Source organism: Grampus griseus (genome assembly GCF_964374135.1).
Source record: "Grampus griseus genome assembly, chromosome: 2".
NCBI lineage: Eukaryota > Metazoa > Chordata > Mammalia > Artiodactyla > Delphinidae > Grampus > Grampus griseus.
Genome location: NC_139018.1, coordinates 63,496,307 through 63,522,368, shown reverse-complemented (window position 1 = coordinate 63,522,368; position 26,062 = coordinate 63,496,307). Strand labels below are relative to the sequence as shown.

The 26,062-nt window shown below is 37.4% G+C and overlaps 2 protein-coding genes across 2 annotated transcripts in view; one reads left to right on the top strand and one right to left on the bottom strand.

Annotated features, from left to right (window-relative positions):
• Positions 1–1,647, top strand: part of FAM177A1 (family with sequence similarity 177 member A1) — a 28,252-nt gene extending 26,605 nt beyond the window's left edge. The window contains exon 5 of the mRNA XM_082649474.1: positions 1,155–1,647. Within this exon, the coding sequence (XP_082505600.1) occupies positions 1,155–1,205 (51 nt within the window). The 3' untranslated portion in view covers positions 1,206–1,647. The remainder of the gene's footprint in view (positions 1–1,154) is intronic.
• On the bottom strand, positions 105–25,995 carry PPP2R3C (protein phosphatase 2 regulatory subunit B''gamma). The gene is made up of 13 exons (XM_082649471.1): positions 25,895–25,995; positions 19,331–19,458; positions 16,437–16,541; positions 15,377–15,489; positions 14,873–14,970; positions 13,617–13,687; positions 10,424–10,556; positions 9,170–9,225; positions 9,017–9,092; positions 8,088–8,224; positions 5,101–5,238; positions 2,839–2,898; positions 105–1,015 (listed from the first exon to the last, which is right to left on the bottom strand). Exons 1-13 carry the CDS (start codon positions 25,950–25,952, stop codon positions 827–829), a joined length of 1,362 nt encoding a protein of 453 aa, XP_082505597.1. The 5' UTR covers positions 25,953–25,995; the 3' UTR covers positions 105–826.
• Positions 25,996–26,062: the final 67 nt, after the last annotated feature.

Here is a 26,062-nt window from a genome sequence, read left to right as displayed (position 1 = left end):
TTTTTATACTTTTTATTTATGCAAACTATAAAATTTCCCATAAATGCATTAAATGGTTTTGTCTTATTTTTAAGCCTCTTTCACATTTTCTTCCTTTTCAACCCTTTTAATAGTTACTATTCCTTCTGAATCATAGTTCATGATATTCTACTCTCTTCTTTCATCTCTTAAAAATTAAACAGTATAACTGAGAATCTTTACACTTAGTTAACAAATTCTCTAACAAAAATCCTTAACAAAATGGAGTTAAGTTTTGTAAAATGTAACCCTGGTGCTGGTTAATAAAGGTAGACAAATGTTTTTTATAACAATGATTTTAATTAAAGTAAAATACTAACTTGAATACTTTTTATTGAAACATTCTATTAAAATAAACATCATGTCCAAATACTTGCCAGAAATGAAATGACCCTACTCTGATGAATGGGGAAGTCTGTAATCTTTGATATACATAATACTTTAGAATATTCAAGGTTAAATGATTAATTTAAACTATCAAGTATTCAAATTCTTAGTGACTAATGTCAGAACTATTCCATTAAAACTTCCTTTATTTCTAAAGATTATACAGATTCAAAGTGGACTCCTACCTTCACCAGATCACACTTGCCATATTTAAGCTAAGTGAAACCAGAATTTACTGACTCCTAATTTGGTCCCATTTCTTCCAGACCACTACAACCAAAATTCCAATAACCAGAACATTTGCTGTGTTCTATAGACATATGAAGTGTTTTATTTAGACCATTTCTAAGGATTCTGCTTCAAAGGTTTTACATGTAGCATTCAAGCTTATTTTAATGAATACAGTCTAGTCTTTGAGAGATCATGTATCATCAAGGTCTGCAGAGTTTTCATTATCATTTGCAACAAGGGCTTCTCTATTCTCGTAAGTCCAGAAGCCATTCAGATCAATTAGAATGGTGGTGACTGTGTCTCCTTGATTACTGTTGATTAAATCCTGAAGAGAGATTTTCAAAGGATCCTTTGGTTTTACCATGTCAAAGATTTCATCCTGCAAGAGAGGAAAAAAATACAATGAAATCTGATATCTGATTCACTTAATTTCTATCATAGGGTGATCTAAAATTCAGGGCTGGCACTTGAGCTTATGTAAAATTTTTTGTTCCAATTTTTTCTTTTTCATTTAACAGGCAATCCACCTCTTCTCTATACGCACAAAATTTTATTGGAAGATTCCTTAGGTACAGGCATACCCTTGGAGATACTGTGAGTTCAGTTCCAGACCACCGCCATAAAGTGAATATTGCAATAAAGCTAGTCATGTGACATTTTTGGTTTCCCAGTGCATATAAAAGTTATATTTATACTATACTGTAGTCTGTTAAGTGTGCAATAGCATTATGTCTAATAAAATATACATACCTTAATTAAAAAATACTTTATTGCTAAAAATGCTAACCACCATCTGAGCCTTCAACGAGTTGTAATCTTTTTGCAGTAGTAACACCAAAGGTCACAGATCACCATATAACAAATGTAATAATAATAATAATAATAGAATATTGTGAGAATTACCAAAATGTGACACAGAGACACCAAGTGAGCAAATGCTGTTGGGAAGATGGCACCGATAGATTTGCTTGACTAGGGTTGCCACAAACCTTCAATTTATAAGAAATGCAATGAAACAAGGTATGCCTGTATGTGTCTTACAGAGGAACTGAAACTCAGAGTTTAAGCTGCATAGCTAATTAGCAGCAAAACTAATGCAGTGTTCTTTGAATATATGTTAACTAACTACTTATATTTTTCTGTTGTCTTCTAACTGGTGATAAAGCAAGGCCTTGATTTAAGTGCAAACTTGGCTCAAAGTAAAAACTTAAATGCTTTAGAGCCAAGACAGTGACAAAGCTTCATTTCCAATAATGATGTCAACCTTTTACTCTGGACCTGGAATGGGTGGGGGGAGCTCGGTATTAAAGAACTAGTCATCCACAGTGACACTAAACTGTGCTAAAAATGACTGGAATATATGGAAGAACCTCTTCTATATTATGACGTGTACTATAAGATTACTTACGGGGAATTAGTACATGTTTTCTAATCTGTTTGTAGTAAAATCACTCAAAGTATTTAATAGCATTTAAAGAGGCAAATTGCATTTTTAAAGGTTAGAACAATTCAGGTAAACGAAATGCATGAACTTTTAATCTTGTGTGTATGTGAAACTTCCCTTTCCAGGTTGGTGGCAGTTTAAAATTACTAGTTCTTAAGTTGCCAGTTGCATAGTTTCAAATTTTTCTCACTTATATTAAACCAAAATAGCCCTTCTCATTATACTTGGTTAAAACTGGATGGGTTATTTTATTACATTACTTCACCTGAACCAATACTGGATACTCAAAGTGGTTCATAGCTGGTAAAAGTCTGATTACTAAAATGCTAAGTAGCAGCATGTATTTCAAATAGTGGTAGTTTTCATACTGTAAGATTGATGTTTCCTTAAATACCAAAGCAAGCAAGCTCTTTGAAGTAGCAGACTAAAAACGTGCCTGAACCTAAATAGCTCCCCCAAATTCAGTTTACAGTGGAATAGACTACCAAAGGATACAGGCTGTACTGATTCTCTTAGTTTTCAATCAAAATGAATGAATACTTCCAATGAGAACACGAGACTGACAATGCTAAAATCTTATACTGCACAAATCATTAGTCCAAGTATGTTCTCAGTTTCTAATGATTTAAATATTAATTCAGAACAAATAACAGCAAATACTTGATTTGGTTCATTATTTTATAAGTTGCTTTCAGGTAAAAACTTCATTTAATGCAAATGATTATGTGGTGTTATGTAAATTAAAGAAAAAAAGTAACCTTGACGTCTTGAAATGAAACAGGATCCTGTCCATGGATTTTCATTAGTTCTTGTATGGCCTGTATTTAGTAGAAATAAATCTTTAAATAAAAAACAAAATATGCAACATTCCCTGTCCTGTCCCATGGTCCCTTTCCAGTTCCATTTCCTATCCTTTCAGACCATAGGCCTCATCATTTTAACCACTCTTGCCAATATTCTCAAATTCCTTGACCTTGCTTCACATCTGCTGAGGAAAACCTAAACACTGGATTAGTGTAACCATCAACCTTTCTAGACCTACACCTTAGCTATGGAGAACTTCATAAAAAAAGTATACAAGAGTACAGATTACTATTGCATAGGAATGGTCTCCAACCCCAGATGGGCCTTTAACAGGCCTAGCAATTCTGTTATGACCTGCTTCTCTAATTTTCCAGGAACGCTATTCATACCTTCAACATTCTTTAAGGCACCAAATCCACCACCTCCCCTCCCACCCTACACTTTCTCTTCTACTTGACAGAAAAAATGGAGGTAAACCTCCCTCAAACTCTTCTCTTTTATGAACTTTAACAAAAAAATACTGCCTGAGAATCTCCTGTGATGCAGTTGAACTAACAAATGTTTTAGGTGGGAGTCATTCACTGGAAAATGTGAAGCTTAAAATTCTTGGAAAATAATATGTTCCAAGTGCCTACTCTGTAGTGCCACTGATATCAGAATGTGCACAGGGCATCTCTTTGCAGCAGATGAGAATCTGAGTACACTCGAAGCTACCAGAGCAGGAGACCTGGATGGAATGATGTAGAGTGCACCATCTGGGCCCAGATTTTATCACTGGGATACTGATGTACAAAGGCTCTAAGAACAGTCCAGGACTGTAGGGCTCAGCACCAGTAACTTTTTACCATAGCCCATACAACCAAGCCTAAATAAACTTTGATAAAATAAAGGTATGAAATCTTTTCAATGTATTTAATAAATAAAATTTAATATTCAAAGAGTAGAGGATACTATAAAAAATCTTTATGAAAAGGGATTGAGTATTTAGCTTCCAAAAGATATATTTACTTTGTTTTCCTAAAACTGAATTTTCATTTAATAGGTCTGCCTAAAGTGGGGGACATCCCTATGATGGGTGATATTCTCAGATGAGCCACTGATATAAGCCCACGTAGCATTCAATTTTTAAAAAATGCATTCTAATACTGGGATTGTAATTTATCCTTATAATAATCTGCAGTCATTACTACCTACAAAATCATAATAGAAAGCTTTTCAGGGAATTTAACATGAAATTATGAAATATATACTCTGAAACTCAGAAATCAAAGTTATTTTAAAAGTATCAAAAATTTTTTAAGTGGAAAAGAAAAAGCCTCTGGGGGAAAACTTCTTATGACAAAGATGTGAAAATGTCATTTTTATTGTTTAAAAAAAATTTCTTCTTACTATCAATCTTAACCATATAAAAATCAGATGGGATGGTCTTCTGGAAACTAGCTATAGAAATGTGGCAATGGAATGGAACACTACTGTACAAAACCTTTCCATCAAGTAGAAAAGTCACCGTTCAAACTGAGGAATGATTTATCTTTTTTTTTCTTTTTTTAACATCTTTATTGGAGTATAATTGCTTTACAATGGTGTGTTAGGATTTATCTTAAAAGGGAAGACATTCCTACATTTACACCTGCTGCAGCTGAATGCTTATCAGGTAAAATACAATCAAATTCCACTTCAGAGCTCATCATGTTATTCTCTGAGACCACCTACGGCACAGAATAAGTATTTCAGCAAATCTGTTTCACACTGAAATGCAGCCCACAATTCTAGCCAATTTTTAAATTTATATTTTTTACAGCATAGCAATTAAAAGAATCTACAGGTACCAGATGTGCAAAACTCCTGTGGAAAGGAGCTACCTTTTCTGTACTGTATAATTAAAGTTTCTGTAGGATTTTACATACTAGTTTTTAATCACCAAGAGCATACAATTTCTCAGGTATGTTTGTATCTCCACTGGCTAATAGCCCCTGACGTATATTTACACACTTTTTAGTATTCTACGACTAATCAAATCAGTATTGATTTAGCCCATTTATGTTTTTAAAAATAGAAAAAAACAAAACTAAAACCTGACTTGATTTCCTTCTGAAATCTGTTAGGTAAAACGCTTTTGTTAAATTTAAACATCCCAAGTTAGATAAAATTGTCATTGGGTAGGTAATTTAAACCAAATTGTATAACAAAGACACATTTACACAAATGAGACTTACCCTAAAGAAATAATTAAGGGAAAAGACATTCAGATATCCTTTGTTCTCAATGTCAAGCAATTTGAAAATATATTGCAGAGCTGCAGGTTCTTTTCGGTTTTCTAATGCAAGAACAAAATCCAGGTAGGTCTTATAGTCCTATAGAAAAGAAAATGACATTCATTAGAGGCCTTATTTGTAATTAACTTTTCAAGTGACTGATGATTTGAAGACGTTTGTAATCAAAGATGGCAATTTTTGTAAAAATATGAAACGAGAAATCCATACTTAATATATACTTAATGTTGGTTTCTAGGAATTCTACATAGCAGTTTATCTGTACAGGACAGTTTGAGGGGGCACAGCTCATTTTCTTATGAGAGATTTGCTGTGTTAAGCCATAATTTTCATTCATTAGGCTTTTGAAATGGACGGACAGTGACTAACCTTTGCATGTTGCCACTAAATTTGTATTTTCATTTCGGTGTGGTCATTCTGAACTAGTTTTAAACTTTAATTCAGATGATTTCCAAAAAGTCATCTTAAGAGTGCCAGAGTGGCTTCCCTGGTGGCGCAGTGGTTAAGAATCCGCCTGCCAATGCAGGGTACACGGGTTCGAGCCCTGGTCCGGGAAGATCCCACATGCTGCGGAGCAACTAGCCCGCAAGCCACAACTGCTGAAGCCCACGCGCCTAGAGCCCGTGCTCCGCAACAAGAGAAGCTATCACAATGAGCAGCCCGTGCACCGCAACGAAGAGTAGCCCCTGCTCTCCGCAACCAGAGAAAGCCCGCACGCAGCAACAAAGACCCAACACAGCCAAAAATAAACAAATAAATTTATTTAAAAAAAGAGCGCCAGATATTCTACAGTGATCTGACACTGTTCTCATCCAAAAAGGGGGCAAGAGAGTACAAATGAAGGCTGAAAAGACACGAACAGAACAGAAAGCTTTCTCTACGAAAAAGGGATAGTCACAGATTACTTTTTCTGCATGTTTAATAAAAGTAAAGTACTTGGGAGATTCTCACTTGGAAAAGTTTATAATCTTGGAAAGGATTTTCTTAGGCTAAGATTAAGAATTCTTTTCTGCATAAATCGTAGTATAAAAAGCTAGAGATGCAGCCTCATCATGGTCTAAACTCCATGCCTAACTGTAGCTTCTGATTTTCTTTATTCACCAGGTTATTAGCATACTCCAAGCTCCTCACTGTTAACTGTAGGCAGCTGTGGGAGTCACGAAGCAGAGTTTTTGCACCTTTCCCTCTGCAGTTGGCTAACGATGGTGTTATTTAGAAAACTGTTATTAAAGCTAAATGATAAAACCTAAAACCCTGATTCTCTTCTGACAGTATGACCATTTCTTAAGCATCATTGGTTTGGAAAAATCAGATCCTTAACACATATTTTTAATAGCAAGAATGGTGACTTAAAAATGCTATTTAGAATTTTCTTCTCAAGTATTTTGCATTGTTGTGATAAAAGGACAGGTGCATGTTAGCAAATCTTTAGCTGCTAAGGTAGCCACTTAGAGTAATACTACCTGATTCTTAGATTTAAATTAAATCATGGCATATGTGGTACTATCTCTGACCTGGTAATTTAATGAATGAACCATCTATATGAAAATAGTCAATAGGGTTTACCTGTTTTTCAGATTTTTTTTTTTTACTAGTCCACACTTCTCTACAATAGGTGCACCGACAATGAAATGAACAAAAATATTAAAATTTTCTGTTTGCCCTGAGTCCATAAAGGAAGTAATGTTTTTAAGCAAATTTACCTTAAGATCAAAGGTTCTAAATAATTTGATCTCAATTATTATCTCAAATAATTTGATCAGTTCATACTTCTTAAGATACTGTTATACACTGATATGAAAATAATGCTGTATCATATCAAGAAAAAGGCTTTTGTGATTAAGAAAATGGACAGAGGACCTGAAGAGTCATTCTTCTTTTTGTTTTTTTAATAAATTTATTTTATTATTTTATTTTATTTATTTATTGTTTCTAGCTGCTTTGGGTCTTTGTTGCTGCTTTGTTGCTTTTCTCTAGTTGCAGTGAGCGGGGGCTACTCTTCGTTGCAGTGTGTGGGCTTCTCATTGCAGTGGCTTCTCGTTGCAGAGCACGGGCTCTAGGCATACGGGCTTCAGTAGTTGTGGCACGTGGGCTCAGTAGTTGTGGCTTGAGGGCGCTAGAGCACAGGCTCAGTAGTTGTGGTGCACAGGCTTAGTTGCTCCACAGCATGTGGGATCTTCCCGGGCCAGGGCCTGAACCCGTGTCCCCTGCATTGGCAGGCGGATTCTTAACCACTGAGCCACCAGGGAAGCCCAGGAGCCATTCTTCTGAAGAAGACATCAGATGGCCAACAGGCAGATGAAAAGATGCTCAACATCACTAATCACCAGGGAAATGCAAATCAAAACCACAATGAGATATTACCTCACACCTGTCAGAATGGCTACCATTAAAAAGATAACTAACAAGTGTTGGCAAGAATATGCAGAAAAGGGAACCCTCATGCACTGCTGGTGGGAATGCAAACTGGTGCAGCCACTACGGAAAACATTATGGAGGTTCCTCAAAAAATTAAAAATGTAACTACTATATGATCCAGCAATTCCATTCCTGGGTATTTATCTGAAGAAAATGGAAACACTAATTTGAAAATATACATGCACCCCAACGTTCACAGCAGCATTATTTACATTAGCCAAGATATGGAAGCAACCTGAGTGTCCATCGACAGATGAATGGATAAAGATGATATGGTATACATATACAATGGCATACTACTCAGCCATAAAAAATAATGAAATCTCTGCACAGGGAATATAGTCAATATTTTACAATAACTTTGGTATGTAATCTATAAAGACAGTGAATCACTATGTTGTATACATGAAACTAATATAACATTGTAAGTCAACTATATTTCAATTTAAAAAAAAGGCTTTTGGAAGTTGTGGGAGCCTAAATTTTTAAAACTTAGAGATTTAAACTACTACCATTTCTCCATCGTAAGTGAGACACTCCTGGAAAACACGGTCTAAGAAGACATTGGTCATGGTTGCTGTTCCATAGCGGGAGAGTTCTTCTTTACTGAGCATGCCATTGTGATCCTTATCAAGATTCAAATATTGGCCTTGGGGAGAAAGATGATCAAAACACACTTACGACCAAAATAAAGTTCTAACTAAAAGACAAAAGAATAAACACTAACAAAAAGTTATTTTTATTGGTTAATATTTTGATTTTTAAACTAATTATGTTACAGTCATGGTAGACATCTGCTATCCCTGCAATCTCCATCAGAACAACTGTTAAGCCAGAACCAGTCAAAGAAAACTCATCATAAAGGTCATGCCTTTATGCTATTTCACTTACATCATTACTTGTTTTCAGTTTGCAACCTTCTATAACTTTCCTAGAATTCTAAATTAGATGGAGGTAGGGGTCAACCAACATAAATCACTGAAATGCTGGCACTTGAAAGCAGAGGTCAAGGTTGCCAAAATGAGTCACTACACCACCCAAAAGGACAATGTAACAGACTAATGAAATTCAAGAAAAAAAGCAAACTAGGCCCTAAAACACACCCCTCTGTGGACCCTGAGAGTAGCATTTTATCACAATGCAAGATCACAGGTGATGTTCATAATAATGTTCCTGAGTCAACAATAAAAAAGTCAAACTACATTCTTTATGTTAAAGTGTTAGAAATGTACTAACTTAAATAAGAGTGACAAAAATATAAAACGCTGGTATTTAAACAAGTAAAATTTAATAATCTAGAATATAAGCTCTTAAGGAAATTAGAATACTTTGATCTTAAGGTAAATTAGGCTATGTATAAAACTGTCCTTTGAACTCCAGTTAATGAAACATTAACTGAGGAACAGATAATTCAAATTATAGCATTACTATAGGAACATACCATACACCCGTAGGGCAGAAGGAGCAGAAAACCAATTTGTTTCTTGACTCTCCTTGGACAGTTCCTCATCCCTTAACTATATGAGCATAGAGACATAATTAGAAGATAGCAACTGTGAAGTGATATAATTAAGTAGTTTAAAAACATATTTACCTCCAATAAATCATCTAGGAAGCTGCATGCTAAAATATCTTGAATTTTTATCTTCCCTTTAAAGAACATAAACACAATAACTTAATTTTAAAAACAAGAGCAACTCAATTTTATAAAAGTATTATTTTAGAAGAGTAACCGCACAATTGATATTTTAAACTTCCTAGCTCTCATGCTCCAAAGTCCTTACTATGTATTTCTGTGAAAAGGGAAATCTGCAGGGAATAGTTAATAAAATCTCATATAGGTATGTCTACCTATATACCCCCAACTATATACATCCAATTGAGAAATTCCAAAATTACATTGAGACCAGATTCCAAAAAAAGTTGTGTTAATTTTTTTGTGGTTATGGATATGATACTGTCAGTAGTCAAATAAGGAGACTGCTTCCAGTTTTCCTTTGCAGGTTCTGGAATAGAAAGCAGTATAGAGGCGTGGTTAAGAGAGATGGGATTTAAATGCCACTCCTAGACATGCAATCCATCTAAGTCTTAGTTGCTTCACACATAAAATGTGGGTAATAATACCTTCCTAATGGAGTTATGAGAAGAAAATGAAAGAATCTATGTAAAATGCTTAGCACAGTACTTAGTACATAATAAACAGTCAAAACTGTTGGCTATTATTATTGCGTAAATTTCCAAGGAAAAAGATGTGTGTGTGCCTATAATGGAGGCGTTTAAAAAAACTGACAGCTACCCCATTCTGTGATGGACTCACAGCTGCATTTTCAAGGACAGAAGGGGCTTTGATTTGGGCCTCTGTCCCAGACACATGTATTTAAGCCTAGCAGGTTAGAATAGTTGATAAATGTACTGTGAATGAGGCAAAATTTACAAATCTGATCCTCATATAGGATAGTTAACTTGAAAATGAGAAAAACACATCATGGCTAAATGGTCCTCCTACCTCCCAATTCATATTTTTGATCAAAAAGAATAATGCTCCAGTATATTACCTATCAGGGATAGCAAATTATATCAGAATACCTGGCTTCTTAGATCTGGAGAGAATATACTTCATTTTAGAGATGAAAACATTGTAAAAACGTTAGGTGATATACCCACTGTCACACAGCTGATTATGGTTGGCACAAGTAAATCAAAAGATCTACATGTCAAAAGATTTATATATTAACGGCAATAACATGTTAGGAAAATAAATAACATTTTAAAGACTTTTCTCTAGTTATTGAGATTTAGAAGTAATGATAATCTTATAATATCTAAGTTAGATAAGATTTTCTTTTACCTGTTCTTAGAGGGTCTAAAAAGAAGAAGAACTTCCTAACTGCTGTACAAACATAAAAGGAGTAAAAAGATTTTTCCAGCCCATCTAATTGTGGCAAAGTAGGGATAAGTTCCAATATGTAGTTTTCTAAATCCTGAAAGAACAAAACAAAATAAAACTTGAAAGGGTTAAATGTCTGATCTTGTTTCTTCATGAGATACTGGAATATAATTTCAGTCCTAAAAATTATTCAGTATTAAAACTATATGAATGATGAAATAAATTCATTTGTGACTGAGTTTCAGATATTTTTCTTGGCTTGTTGTTTTCTTTTAACTTTGTTTATGATGGTCTTTGCTCTCAGATTTTTAAAAATTTAGCTGAACTTACTGTTTTTTAGACTTCTGAGCTTTGTCATACTTAGAGAGGCTTTCCCTATTCCAAGATTACATATTTAAAAGCCTCTCATGGTTTCTTATATTTATTTTAATAATTTCATTACTTTTGCTTTATCCATTGTAAAGTATAATGCTTCTAGTTCATTTGAGACACTTTATAATTTAGTTGTAGAACAGATGGCATCTCAAACATGGTGTGTCCAAAATTGGACTCTTATTATCCCCAACCCTGGTCCTCACCCATATTCCCCTATTCCACCATTTATTCAAAGTAAAAAAGTTAAACTTGGTTCCTACCTTTTCTTCACCAAGGCCCCCACCCCTTACCCCCAAAATCTAATCCAGCAGCAACTTTTTGTCATTGTTGGGGTGTGTGTGTCCAAAATATATACTAAATTAATCTATTACTGGCTTCTACAGACATCACCCTGGTCTGGGCCACTATCATCTCTCACCTGGACAACCAGAGTAATTTCCTAATTATTTCTTCTTTGACTCTAGGCTCTTTACAATTCGTTCTCCACACATCCAGTAATTTTTAAAAATGTAAACCAGGGAGTTCACTGGTGGTCTAGTGGTTAGGAGCCCAGAACTTCACTGCCGTGGCCAGGGTTCAATCCCTGGCCGGGGAACTGAGATCCCACAGCCACATGGCCAAAAAATAAATAAATAAAATAAAATGTAAACCATATCCTGACAGATTCAGCTTAAAAATTCTGATGGCTGGGCTTCCCTGGTGGCGTAGTGGTTGAGAGTCCGCCTGCCGATGCAGGGGACACAGGTTCGTGCCCCGGTCCGGGAAGATCCCACATGCCGTGGAGTGGCTGGGCCTGTGAGCCATGGCCACTGAGCCTGCGCATCCGGAGCCTGTGCTCCACAACGGGAGAGGCCACAATAGTGAGAGGCCCGCGTACCGCAAAAAAAAAAAAAAAAATTCTGATGTCTTCCCATTAGTCTCAATATAAAATCCAAACTCTTTATCATGGTCTAACAACCCAATATGTGGCCCTGCCTACTTCTCCAACTTCACCTCCTGTCACTCTAACCCTCGCTCATATGCTCCAGCCACACTGGCTTCCTTCTGCTCCTAGAACAGGTCAGGTTTAACTGTGCCTTGCGGACACTGAACTTGCTGTTCCTTCTGTATTACATTTTCATAAGGCTGGCTTCTTTCTCATCCTTCATGGCTAAAACTCAATCACTATCTCAAAGAGGCACCTCTTCCATCTTATCTAAAATAGTTCCCCAACCCCAGTCATACACTTTCCTAGTACCCTATTTTCTCCTTAGAACTTGTCACTCTTTGAAATCATGTTGCTGATAATTTAGTGTCTGCCTCCCCACTCTGCTAGGAAAAAAGCACCATAAGAGTAAGGCTTAGCAATGTACCTGGCACAAATAAGTGTTTGGTAATTGCTTATTTAATAAGATTTAGTAAGTGAATGAGAGTTTGCCTATACTACTCAAATTACAGATGTTGGCTCTGGAAATTACTGTCTTTTAAATAAGGGAGACACAAAATCTGGTTTCAAAAGGCAAAGTGCCAAGGTTAGGAGAGTTACTTCTTTTCTTTGAGAGAAATGTTTTCTTTCATTGAGAGAAGGGAACATTACTCCCTTTTAAACACAACTACAGAGATATACTGTTGCTTTTCTCTCTCTTCCTCCCATTCTTCTTTCAATTTTTGTTTCCATTCATGGGAAGAGGCAAGAAAAGTTTGTTTTGTAAACCAACTAATGGCTGACAAGAATTCTCAGAGCTATAGAAGTACTCCAATATCTGACCTGAGTAAGTATCAACTACTGTTCAATACATCTTGCAAGAACCTTTTACTGTCAAGCTGATCTGAACCTTAAAGGACAAGAATTATACTGTGGCCCTAGAAAGGTTTTTAAGTGTAAATATCCAGTATGAGCTAACAGATTCTATCTATAGAAATCTGGATAAAACAGAGTGCAACAAATTATAACAGGAAACGTAAACTATAACAGGGAATTTACATCTCTTTAAATTTTATATCTGAATATTTATTTAAGTGATTAATTAACTTGGTTCATATTTATGCATAACTCCCTTACCCCTTTGTATATATTTGGGAAAAAAAGCCTGAGCTGAAAAGAAGATATAGATTGATTGATTTACTTATTTATTTATTTGCTTGCTTGCCACGCTGCGCAGCATGTGGGATCTTAGTTCCCCGACCAGGGATCGAACCTGGGCCCCCTGCCTTGGAAGCTCGGAGTCTTAACCACTGGACCACCAGGGAAGTCCCCATATAATTGAAATACCCACACTTACAAGAATAGTGATTTGGATCATGAGGCTATAATTCTCTGTTGATAACCTGTTGATAACCAAATTAGTGCCTAATGGGAAATAAATAGCCTCTTGGTAACTGACCTTACAACCCAAACCTGCAGGTGGGACTATAGTCACATTATTTTTCTTATATTTCCTAAAAAAGGAAAAACTACTGGCCCTTACATTTTAAAACAGTCATACACTGATAACACTCATGAATAACCAAAAGTTTTTCACTGTTTCTTCAATGATTTTTAATCCAGTTAAAACATTACATTCTTTTCTTCTCCTTTAAAAGGCTTTTTTTTCTTTAAAGGTTGGAGAAAAAGAATTTAGAAAGGAATTTTTGTGACCAATATACACTTAAAAAGTTCTTTAGTAACACGTTATTTGTAAAAACAAACAAAGCAGAGAAACAAAAACAAAATAAGAATTATCTGTAATCTCAACACCCAGTGATAACTACTGTTTAGCATTTTGGTGTCTAGCATTTATTAAAGTAGGTTAATACTTACAGATTCCCGGAGATACCCTTGTCCAGCAACATCATATAAACTGAGGCCTATTCTTGTTTGATGAAGCCAAACTGACAATAAAAAAAAAATGAAATATAATTATTAAGATTTATCCTTTAGTGTATATATATATATATATGCATAAAAGGAGATAGATTAGAGAGACAAGCTAATTTAATGACTCTATAAACATATTTTTCTCACATGTATTACTTATCTCATTAATCCAAAAATTGTTTGAAACAAAATAAATATACCATAGAATTAACTGCAGATATCAACAATTCTACCATGCCTAAAGTGACAGTAAAGCTGATGCCCTTGAGAATACTGGTGTTCCACCAAAACAGGAGTTCTGATATTATGCCTTTAATGAAGCAGCTTTTATTCTACTGAGGTTAATTACCACAACCAAATATTAAAGCTGGTACACACAGGACTTGACAGGTCATTATGGAACTTATAGGAATCATAACAATTCCAACTTGTTTAATAAATACTCCTTGAGATGATGCTACAGTTGTGAGTTTGAAACTATCCTCTCAGGCAACTCAACCTGTAATATATTGGCGAAATAAAATTACCAGTGAATTAAAGTATTTCAAATAACCATCCATTAAAACTCTTGGTTCAGCTTTTTTTTTTTTTTAGTGTTTATTTATTTTTACTTGTTGACAGTTTTGATTTATTTATTTATTTTTGGCTGTGTTGGGTCTTTGTTTCTGCGCGAGGGCTTTCTCTAGTTTCAGTGGGCGGGGGGCCACTCTTCATTGCGGTGCGCGGGCCTCTCACTATCGTGGCCTCTCTTGTTGCGGAGCACAGGCTCCAGACACGCAGGCTCAGTAATTGCGGCTCACGGGCCCAGCTGCTCCGCGGCATGTGGGATCTTCCCAGACCAGGGCTCGAACCCGTGTCCCCTGCATTGGCAGGCAGATTCTCAACCACTGCACCACCAGGGAAGCCCCCTCAGCTTTTGATATATCTAGTTAGCTAGTATCTTCAAGATACATGAGGCTTTTGTTTTGTTTGTTTTTTATAATAATGAACCCAAATGTATGGTAGAAACTTTCAGCTCTAGTAAGTTCCAGGAGAGAATCATAATAATAGGAAAACAAATCTTGGTCAAAAGACAAGAATTCTGTTATTCAAATTTACTAAGAGTTGTTTGACATGGAAGGGATACTATAAAAGCACTGACTGGAAACCTACTTGATTCCCAGATAGAAGGAGTTCAAGTACAATGAAAATGAAATCACCTTTTCTCATGACATAATTAAAGAATTGCATGATGGAAATTCTTCCATAAGAATCTGTATGAAGGAGTTTAGCAAAGACTTTTGCTGCGAAAAATTGCCTAAGGAAAGGAAATAAAGAAATCATCTGCCAATGTAATATAAAAATGACTTCTGTATGATTTAGCAGACAACAGCATAAATTCAAACAATTAAAAATCAAAGTGGTGGGAAAAAAATCAAAGTGAGAACTATAGTTCAAAACTGAAAATGTTAAGCCATACATCTTTAATTCTATTGTCTTAAGAATGAGGACCTATAATGCTGTAAATAAGCTATATTATTTCTTTTAATAACTTTATACCAATGTAATTTTCTTGACTGTAAATAATTTTATTAAACTTTATTAGTTTAATGAAAAGCTGACTTAAATTATCATATTATTGACTTAAATTTTCATTAACATTTACTTGAGGCATTTAAAATGCTTAACATAACATACTCCTTTGTTAATCATATTATTCTTACTTGCACTTTGGTCCAGCTTTTTCACCAACCTTTAAAAAATTTTCATAATTAATCATTGCTTCCTCTCCAATCATGGGTGGTGTCTGGTGCTTGTCCAGCAAAAACCATAAGTTCTTAGGAGAATTGCAGAAATTAAGATGTTATAATCAACTGCACAAAATTTAAAAACGTAGTTAAATGTGTTATTTCCATTAAAGTGATAGACTACTGTAGGGTCAAAATGCAAGGGTTTAAATCCCAGCCCTGCTCTGTGATCTTGGACAGTAGACTTAAAGTTTCTGTTTCAATTCTCATCTGTAAAGTAAGGATAACAGTGTCTACATCATATAGTTACACAGATTAAAGAGGAACAGTATATGAAAATTTTAGAACTTAGTAAACACTCAATAAATGCTAGCTATTTTTTTTTTTTTTTTTTTGCCATGTCACATGGCATGCGGAACTTCCCTGCCCAGGGATCGAACCCACACCCTCTACATTGGAAGCGTGGAGTCTTAACTACTGGATCACCAGGGAAGTCCAATGCTAGCTATTTTTTATCATGTTATTAGTAATCAAAAGGATAATAGGAGATGATAGTCTTCTTAATATTACTTCCTACAGTAGTGGTTCTCAACTTTGGCCACACATTAAAATCACCTATGGAGGGCTTCCCTGGTGGCGCAGTGGTTGAGAGTCCGCCTGCCGATGCAGGGGACACGGGTTCGTGCCCCGGTCCAGGAAGATCCCACATGCCGCGGAGCGGCTGGGCCTGTGAGCCATGGCTGCTGAGCCTGCGCGTCCGGAGCCTGTGCTCCGCAACGGGAGAGGCCACGACAGTGAGAGGCCCGCGTACCGCAAAAAAAAAAAAAATCACCTATGGACTTTAAAAAACAATACAAAACTATCCTTGGGACACACAAGCTTTGCAGCTGGTTCTGGTGGGAACCATCGCTACAGAGCCTGTGCTTTCAGTCACTGCACTACTGGCTCCATTTAGGCACCCCGAGATCCCACATGACACATGTAGTACAAATAAGAAATGGTGAACCTCCAAAGCAACCTTTTATTCCATTCTTACCTGTAATTCTTCATTATCTAACAGTTCCCTGCTTTTCCTTTGCAGAAAGACGGCTCTGGATTCTTCTCTTAATTTCTGTAGTAAGACCTCATCTTCAGCTGGCAGCTAAAAATACACTGTAGAGTTAATTTCTACACTTAAATTCTAGACTATTGGGTTATGTAAAATGTATTTGGCTTCAAAAAACTATGTATACTACTGTCTCAAAATTACTTTTTGTATCTCAATCTTGCTTAATTTTAGGTCATCATTTATTTAAAAAGTTCATTTAATAAAAAGAGATCCACAGAGAATTCAGTGATCAGTGAAGCCAGTTCTGCCTGGAAAAGGCTAACCATCTAGCCCAAGTTTCTTTATTTAGATCCATACAGGTTTACTTAAAAATTAAACACAACATTTAGTATGTGCCCATAATACATCAGGCATCAATACACTCATTCTAATTTAATCCTACTAGCCCTGTGAGATGCATTTCATCATACTCAATTTAGAGGTGAGGAAATCAAGAGATGGATGACTTTATCAAGAATACATATGCAGTTAGCCAGTCCCAGACTAAAGATTTAAATCTTCAGAGTCCAAGTCTGTCTTAATTTCTTATGAGTTGTTTGGTTTGGTTCCCTGTACTCCTCTGTCCCCTCAATTTCACACCTAATGTTAATGACTTGCTCAAAGTTGTGCAACTAAAGTAACAAAATTTGAATCCGGGTCTTCTGACATCAGGGATTTAGTGTATTTTCTCTTCTCCTTCTCATTTCCATCACTGGGTAGTTAGGTACCTCTCCCAATTAAGTAGACTTTAATGCTATTTCCTAGTGACTGCTAGGAGTAAAGTACTATGACAGATGTTCAACGTAGGATAACCATCTCCAAATTAAATGTATCCAAATGTCATGCTCTTATTTTACTTTATGACCACCACTTTTTCTATTTTCTCAATGTAGCTCAAGTTTCATTTTATATTTGTAGAGCACTGTTCCCATTGTAACCTTAGACTAATAAAGAACTAAATTAGGATTGGCTGAAGAGCGACAGTTTTAGCCAAGTATGCTTTTTGAGACTGGGTCACCTCACTTCCTAGAGATAATTAAGCCGATGTCTGCTAGTTGGCCTCCAAAGCAGAGGTTCGTCCTCCTGTGGTGATTTCCCTAAGCAGGGCTTTAAAATGACTCATTCTAACAACTTCAAACAATTTGCTTTGAGGATTTCTTCTTACTTTTCTGTAACTTTGCCCCATTAAATGTAGCTAAGTAACCCACAGTCCAAATTGGGGGCTATGGTTTTCACTTTTTATTTCTAAGAACTAAGATGCCATTCCTCCCATCAAAAGGGATGGAGAAGGAATATGCATTAGGAGGTGAGGCTGGGGCTGAGACTGGGATTGTGCTCCAGGGGCTAGTCAACCAGCTAACCAGCCAAGGAGAGAAGTGGTGACCAAAGATGACAGGTGGTTTCTCTAAAGCAGTGGAGTGGAAGTAGAGGAAGAAGAAACAAGGGAAAGAACATCCCACAAATCCACATCTGCAGAACAGAAACCATTTGGGATCTGGAAGAGGTCAGAGAAGAGATGGAAATGGGGGAAAAGGGGATTCCCTCAGAAAACACAAGGGGATGGTTGGTACTAGAAATACAGGAAAGTTGAGTCCTGGGAATGGAGTAATGTCAGCATCTGAGGGCTGTTCCTGGGTTAGTAAGATAATGCTTTCACAATCCTGATTACATGAAATAATGAATATAAAATGCTCTGAAGTACGTAGACACTCAATAAATGGCAGTCCTCTTCCCACTCACCGAGACTATAAAAAATTCTCAGTTGTCTAACTGCCTCTGATTAAGAAAGTGTGAAATGCAAAAAAGCAACAGCAGTATGTATGATGTGACCCCATTTTTGTTAAACACACACACACACACACACACACACACATAGAAATATGTAGAAGGATTCATGTAAAAATGTTTATTTACATCTCTGGGCAATGTTATTATGGGAAAATATCAACTTTACCTGTTTTTTCTCTTTTCCATGACAAATGTGGTTTAGTCATATAATTCTTAAAAGTCTGGGAGACATATAGTATTACAAAAAAGTTTCCAGTAAAATGGTTCACATGTACACAAGTACAAAAAGAGTTTGTACTTGAAGAAATAAGTTAAAATTATCTGGATAATCTACCTCACTCCTTGATGCAAGCAAAACAAAATATTTACTTTCTTTGCAAATAATGTTGTAATTAATTGAGTTTAGGAGGTAACAGGTTTAAGAGATATTCAGCTAAAATTCCAAAGTTAACTTTTCTATAGTAGTTACATTTCCCATAATACTAAATAGGACTTATTCTTTTCAGAAGCCTTCAATTTCAGCTGTAAATATCTTTCTTAAAGTCTTACTGTTTTATCTATAACCCTCCTCAAAGCCTTCTTTACCATTTTGGCACAAGGAAACATATAATTAAGTATAACTCTTAAAATTTGTTTTCCACTCTCAATCTATTTTTCAGTTTAGCCTTGAGCAAAACATTTTGCACCTTATGAGTAAAAGACAAAGTTAAAAATTGTGATCAGCCAAGTAAATCTAAGTCTTATAGAAAGCCTGGCAACATAATCCAAAAGAATACCTACTAGTAACATCCATAATAAAAATTAGGAGGAAGGAAAAAGCCTACAGTTCAAAAAAACTGGCAAATAACAACTTTGTGTTTTTATACCTACTTATATGAAAAACCAAGATTTAATCAGGTCAAAAATAATAAGGTCAACTAGAATGAAACAATAAATGTACAAAATTTAAAATATAATCAATTTGTTTATTTATAAAATATAAGATTTTTAATCCCATTTGAAAAATTACATTTCATTTACAAACTCTGCAAGACATTTGCTTAGATACCACTTACCCTATAATAAAACCGGGGAATGGTCTTATAGAATTCATTTGTGTTTTTTCTACCTCCTTTCCATTCTGAGTAATACTTGGTAAATAAATCCATTTCTTCATCTTTTAATTCTTGTTCACTTTTTTTTTCTGGTAACAAAACAAGTTAAGGAGGGGAAAGCACTTTTAAAATCAAACAATATTTTTTTCAAGACATCTATACACTATGGTCTAATTACAGTACAAAAAAGGCCTTCACAATTGTACTTAGACACTAAGCATCTATATTAACTTTCTTGAAATACCAAGAATCACTATCTTCAACGGAAACAGCCTCCTCTACATCTTCAAGCAGTTCTCAGATGCTCCCTCCGCTTATTTTTATCACTATACTTGTCTCTTTCTCAAGTCATTGCCTCTCTTATAGACCTGACATGTTCTAATTCATTCAATCAAAAGTTCTCACTGAGCACTTACTCCAAACAGAGCACTGCACTAGACATTGGGGCTAGAGCAGCGAGCAAGCAAGCACAGCCCTTGACCTCATGGGAGTTTCAGTGTCATAGTCACTATTCCTCTACCTATCTGAAGTTCACACCTCAGGGTGCTATTACCCAACCTGCTTGCTGCTGGCAGATGGCCATCTCATTTAGCCATTCCTCTCATGAACCATGAGACTGGTGCACAGCTTTCTTCACCTGCAATCATTATGGAAGAATAAACATTTAGGTGGGTGAAGGTGCCCCCTCAACTCTGAAGGCTTCCACCTCTACTGCACTCTGTTCACTCAGAAAGACCACAGATCTTACCTGTTCCTGTTCTGAAATCTTAAACTTTAATATACTCTCAAAAATTTTCTCTCCTTCTGGTTGTTATTCAAAACCTCACTGCACTAGCACAAAAACAGACATACAGATCAATGGAACAGGATAGAAAGCCCAGAAATAAACCCATGCACCTAGGGTCAATAAATCTACGACAAAGGAAGCAAGAATATACAATGGAGAAAAGACAGTCTCTTCCATGAGTGGTGCTGGGAAACCTGGACAGCTACACGTAAAAGAATGAAATTAGAACATTCTCTAACACCATATTCAAAAATAAACTCAAAATGGATTAAAGATCTAAATGTAAGACCACAGACTATAAAACTACTAAAAGAAAACATAGACCACTCTGACATAAATCGCAGCAATATCTTTTTGGATTCATCTCCTAGAATATTGGAAATAAAAACAAAAGGGACCTAATTAAACTTAAAAGCTTTTGCACAGCAAAGGAAACCATAAACAAAACGAAAAGACAACCTACACAATGGGAGAAAATATTTGCAAACAATGAGACCAACAAGGGATTAATTTCCAAAATATACAAACAGCTCATACAACTCAATACCAAAAAAAAAAAACCCCCCAAAAACCCAACAAAACCAAACATTCCAATCAAAAAATGGGCAGAAGATCTAAATAGACATTTCTCCAAAGAAGACATCCAGATGGCCAACAGGCACATGAAAAGATGCTCAATATTGCTAATTATTAGAGAAATGCAAATCAAAACTAAAATGATGTATCACCTCTCTCCAGTCAGAATAGCCATCATCAAAAAGGCTACAAATAATAAATGCTGGAGAGGGTGTGGAGAAAAGGGAACCCTCTTTCACTTTTGGTGGGAATTTAAATTGATACAGCCACTATGGAGAACAGTATTGAGGTTCCTTAAAAAACTAAAAATAGAGTTACCATATGATCCTATAATCCCACTCCTGGGCATATATATGGAGAAAACTATAATTTGAAAAGATACATGCACCCCAATGTTCACTACTGGAGCACTATTAACAATAGCCAAGACATGCAAGCAACCTAGACGTCCATTGACAGATGAATTGATAAAGAAGATGTGGTATATATATACAATGGAATATTAATCCATCATAAGAATGAAATAATGCCATTTGCAGCAATATAGATGGACCTAGAGATTATCAAACTAAGTGAAGTCAGACAAATATCATATGATATCGCTTATATGCGGAATATGAAAAAAAAAGATACAAATGAACTTATTTACAAAACAGAAAGAGACTCAGACATAGAAAACAAGCTTATGGTTAGCAAAACCTCACTGCACTTCAGCCTCATTGAGATCTTCAATTCTGTGATCTGTTTTCTCAAAAGTTTTTCCTCTTCTTGGTCTCACTTCCTTCTCAACATGCGTGTAGTTGTTCCCCGAAACTCCTGCCTGCGTTTCTGCCATATCTGCCTTGTTAATTTTTAACCTTGGACCAATTTTATAATCTGTTTACTAATGCTCAATGGTGCTGGAGAAAACTGCCAAATTTTGCAAATATTTGGTCCCACAAATTTATTTCACGGTTACTAATAACTCAGCCTCCCCAAACCACCAATACATATTTTATTTGCGCCTGATGTCCTCTTGGTGACTGACTGCTCCAGACTTTCACTACATTCCTCAAGCTCCCTGTGTTCACCCTCAACAGATGAGAATCCCACCCAGTTCACCAACAACTGAGTCTACTGGGCATGGATACCCACAAACATCTAAGTGGAGTGGGAGGACAGGAAGGTATCAAATCTGCATCTTACTTTCTTCCTGCCAGTTTCAGGGGAAAACGTAGCTCTTCTCTCACCCAAGGCTAACCCCTCATTGTCCCATCTCCTCCGCAAAACTCCTTCCTTTCTACCTGTTGCCACACATAATTCCTTCTTCCTCATCCACTTTCTCAAATGAAAGGCCTGTGTTGGTGATCTCTACTTTCTTACCTCTAACTATCTCTTTATGCAATCCTGCCACTCTATGGAAACTGCCGGGGCAACATGTGACCTAATTGTTTAGTTTAATGGACACACCTGTCCTTGATTTCTCTGTTAAATTTGATACTGTCCATGATTCTAAACTTTTTGTAGCTTCTATGGGACCACACTCTGTTGATTCTCCTATTTTATGGCTATTTCTTCTTTTTTCTTTTTTTATTTAACTGATCTACTTATTGTCTGTCTTTATTCCAATTTTTATTGGAGTACAGTTGATTTACAATGTTGTGTTAGTTTCTGCTGTATAGCAATGTGAATCAGTTATATATATACATATATCCACTTTTATTTTATTATTATTATTTAAATAAATTTATTTATTTTCGGCCGTGTTGGGTCTTTGTTGCTGCACGTGGGCTTTCTCTAGTTGTGGCGAGCAGGGGCTACTCTTCGTTGTGGTGTGCAGGCTTCTCATCGTGGTGGCTTCTCTTGTTGCAGAGCATGGGCTCTAGGCGCGCAGGCTTCAGTAGTTGTGGCACGTGGGCTCAGTAGCTGTGGCCTGCGGGCTCTAGAGCACAGGCTCTGTAGCTGTGGAGCATAGCCTTAGTTGCTCCGCGGCATGTGGGATCTTCCCGGACCAGGGCTCGAACCCGTGTCCCCCGCATTGGCAGGCAGATTCTTAACCACTGCGCGACCAGGGAAGTCCCTCTTCTTTTTTCTAATCTTCTTCCTCTATCGTTTCAACTTTCATAGTTTAACCTCTAAGCCCCAAACCTATGTCACTAACCCAGACATTGCACTAAACTCACGCATTCAAAACAAAACATTTTCATCCTCATGCTCCAACATACCTAGAATAACTCTCCCTATCCCTCACCTTACTACTCTTCTTCTAATTCCATATTTCCATCTCAGTAAGTGGTCCTACTATCATCCAATCACCTGAGCCCAAATCCCAAGAGTCACTTTAATTATATCATTCAACTATTCTAGGGATACACAAGTACATGTGTGAGTGGATGACTGCATACACACATGCAGCTTTCAACAGTGTCAGGGATACTGACTCTCTCACTGAGATAAAATTGACCAAAAAAAAAAAAAAAAAAAAAAAATGAAGGTGAGGAAGCTGCCTATCCAGATATCCAGGGGGAACTGCATTCCAGGAAGAAGGAACAGCCAGTGCCAACGCACGAAAATGGGAGTGTCCCTGGTGTGTGCAGGGAAGAGGGAGGCAGCCAGTGCAGTTGCAGCAGAATGAGCCAGAGGGAATAGCAGGAGATGAGGGACACCAGATAATGGGGGGGGCAGGCCACTAGGCCTTTGGAAAGACCTTGGCTTTCATTCTGATGAGGGTGAGAGCCACCAGAAGGAATTAAGAGGCTAATGCAGTAATCCAGGTGACAGATGGCGGTGGCGTGGGCCAGGGTGGCTGCAATGGAGGTGGCTAGGAGTAAATTTATTCTGGATATATTTTCTTTTTAGTCCCAGGATTTGCTGACACACTGGATGTGGGTTTTGGAGAAAGAGAGCAGTCAAAGATGTCTCCAAAGGTTTTGACCTGAGTAGATGCGATTGTCGGCAACTAAGATGGGGAAAACTACGAGCAAGCAAGTTAGGAAGGAGAGTGGGAGTTCAATTTCAGACAAGATTAAGATGTTAGATCCAAGTGGCCATGTCAGGTAGACAATTATTGATAGATATATGAACCTGGAATTTGGGATGAGGTCCAGGCTAGAGGTATACATTTGGGAGACATTAGCAAATAGACATTATTTAAAATCATAAGAAGGTGAGTGTAGACAGAGAATAGACACTGACCAAGGCCTCAGCCTTGGGCCCTCAAATGTTAAGTTCTTGGGAGGAAGAGGAAGAAAAAGCAAAGACTGAGAAGGGATGACTGGTGAGGTAGTAGGAAAACTAAGAGAGTGTGTCTCCCAGAAACCAAGAGAAGAAAGTATGTGTAGGAGGAGGGAGTGACCTACTATGTTCCTGGCAGGGGCTGCTGGCTGGTCAAGTAAAATAAGGACAACTGAGCACTGGAACAATGTGAAGATCACTGACGATCATGACAAGCAGGAATCAGAGACAACGACAGATTCAACCAACAACTCTTTTAACAAGTGTTGCTATAATGAGGCATAGCTACAGGTGGAAGTTAAGAAAGTTTCTCTAAGGTGGGAGAAATACCACCATGTTCATATGCTGATGGGAGTGAATGAGAGAAAATCTCATGATGCAGGAGACAGAGGATGACCGTAGGAGTACATCCTTGAGGAGGCAAAAATGGGGTCTAGCACATTGATGAAAGAAATAGCCTTCAACAGAAGTAAAACCTATACGATTTACTTACTATTTTATCATCTCTGCCAACACTAAAGTGTAAGTTCTACAAGGACAAGGATTTCTGTTTACTGCTATAGCCTAGGTTATCCAGATAACAGACATGCGATGGAGTGGGTTTAGGAGTGAAGGGGAGGAGAAAGCACAAGTACAGGTAAATTTTCCTAGAAGTTTTCCTATAAGGGGTGCGGAGAAATGTAGCAAAAGCTGGAGGAGGTTGTGAGATCAAATGATTTTTTTTAAATGATGGGGGATATTACAGCATGTTTGTCAGAGCTGATGAAAATGAACCAGTAGAGAAAGAAAATTTGATGGTGTATAAAGGAGAGGATAAGGCCAGAGTGAAGTCTGTGAATAAAAGAAAGAAACGCGATCCAGCGTTGGAGTACAGGGACTGTTGGCCAGTTCACCATTTTAACAGTGAAGGCAGAGTGCACGGTTGCCTATAGTGGGTGGGGAGTGGGGGGGCGCTGACAGAAATGGTAAATGGGAACAGGTGACATTCCTCTTTGATTGCTTCTACTTTCTCAAATATATATACTAGTCCATCACCTAAAGGTAAGGAGTAGATAGGACATACTGAGGATTAGAGGTTTGGGAGATGAGAAGGAACTGCCTTAGAGTGTAGGAGAGTGAATGTCTAGGGTAACGCGGAAGAAGTGTAAATGAATGACTGAAACACCTACTTTAAGTTAGTGGACATGAATTAAAAGTGAGGAAATTCACCAAGGTTCCGTTTTTCTCTAACCAGTTTCAGCTGTCCTGGATGCAGTTGTGAAACAGTAAAGATAGTTTTAACCAGGCTGATTAACAAACGTGACGCAGAGGGAAAGAGATAAGGAAAAATGGATTATTAAGTCTAAAATGGATAAGGAGGGAAGTAAAAAGTGTGACAATAAAAAGGCGGTAGGGGTAATGGATTATAGGTTCTAATAGGATCAAAGGGTTGATGGCGCCAGGACTCTCAATTATCCCTTACAAGTCTAGGTCAGGACCATGCAAGTGCGTGGCTAAGGTAGCTTTTCATTCCCGAAAATCCCTTCCCAGCGAAGTGTCGGTCAAAACTCTCTGAGGGCTTCCCTGGTGGCGCAGTGGTTGACAGTCCGCCTGCCGATGCAGGGGACACGGGTTCGTGCCCCGGTCCGGGAAGATCCCACATGCCGCGGAGCGGCTAGACCCGTGAGCCATGGCCGCTCAGCCTGTGCGTCCGGAGCCTGTGCTCCGCAACGGGAGAGGCCGCGACGGTGAGAGGCCCGCGTACCGCAAAAAAAAAAAAACCCAAAAACAGAAAGCCCCAAACTCTCTGGATCCCTAAACCACATCCCAGTCAGCCTCCTTTGTCAGGAGAGGTTTTACCGAAGCGAAAGGCACGGCTCCCAGGTGCTGCTCCTCCCCATCCATCCTCCCCCCTACCTCCCGGAGTTTAGAGCCTGGCTCTCTCTGCGGGCGGCCTCTCCCAAACTCACTGTTTGGACCGGTGTTGGGCGTCGCTATCCGCCGGCGAAGAATTTCTTTCCAGTCCATGGCTGACTCCGGCCCAGCAGTTCCCGCATTTGCTGTTTACTAATCGCTCCACCCCCTGCCAGCTCCGGCGTCAACACTGCCCAGCCCCGTAAAGGTTATGAAGGCCGCTT

Coding starts and splice junctions, on each gene's coding strand:
- PPP2R3C (XM_082649471.1), bottom strand. CDS start 25,952: ATGGACTGGAAAGAAATTCTTCGCCGGCGGATAGCGACGCCCAACACC. Junction 19,459..25,894: donor GCCCAACACCGGTCCAAACA/GTGAGTTTGGGA, acceptor TTTTGTTACCAG/AAAAAAAAAGTGAACAAGAA. Junction 2,899..5,100: donor CCCTTAATTATTTCTTTAGG/GTAAGTCTCATT, acceptor TACTAAATACAG/GCCATACAAGAACTAATGAA.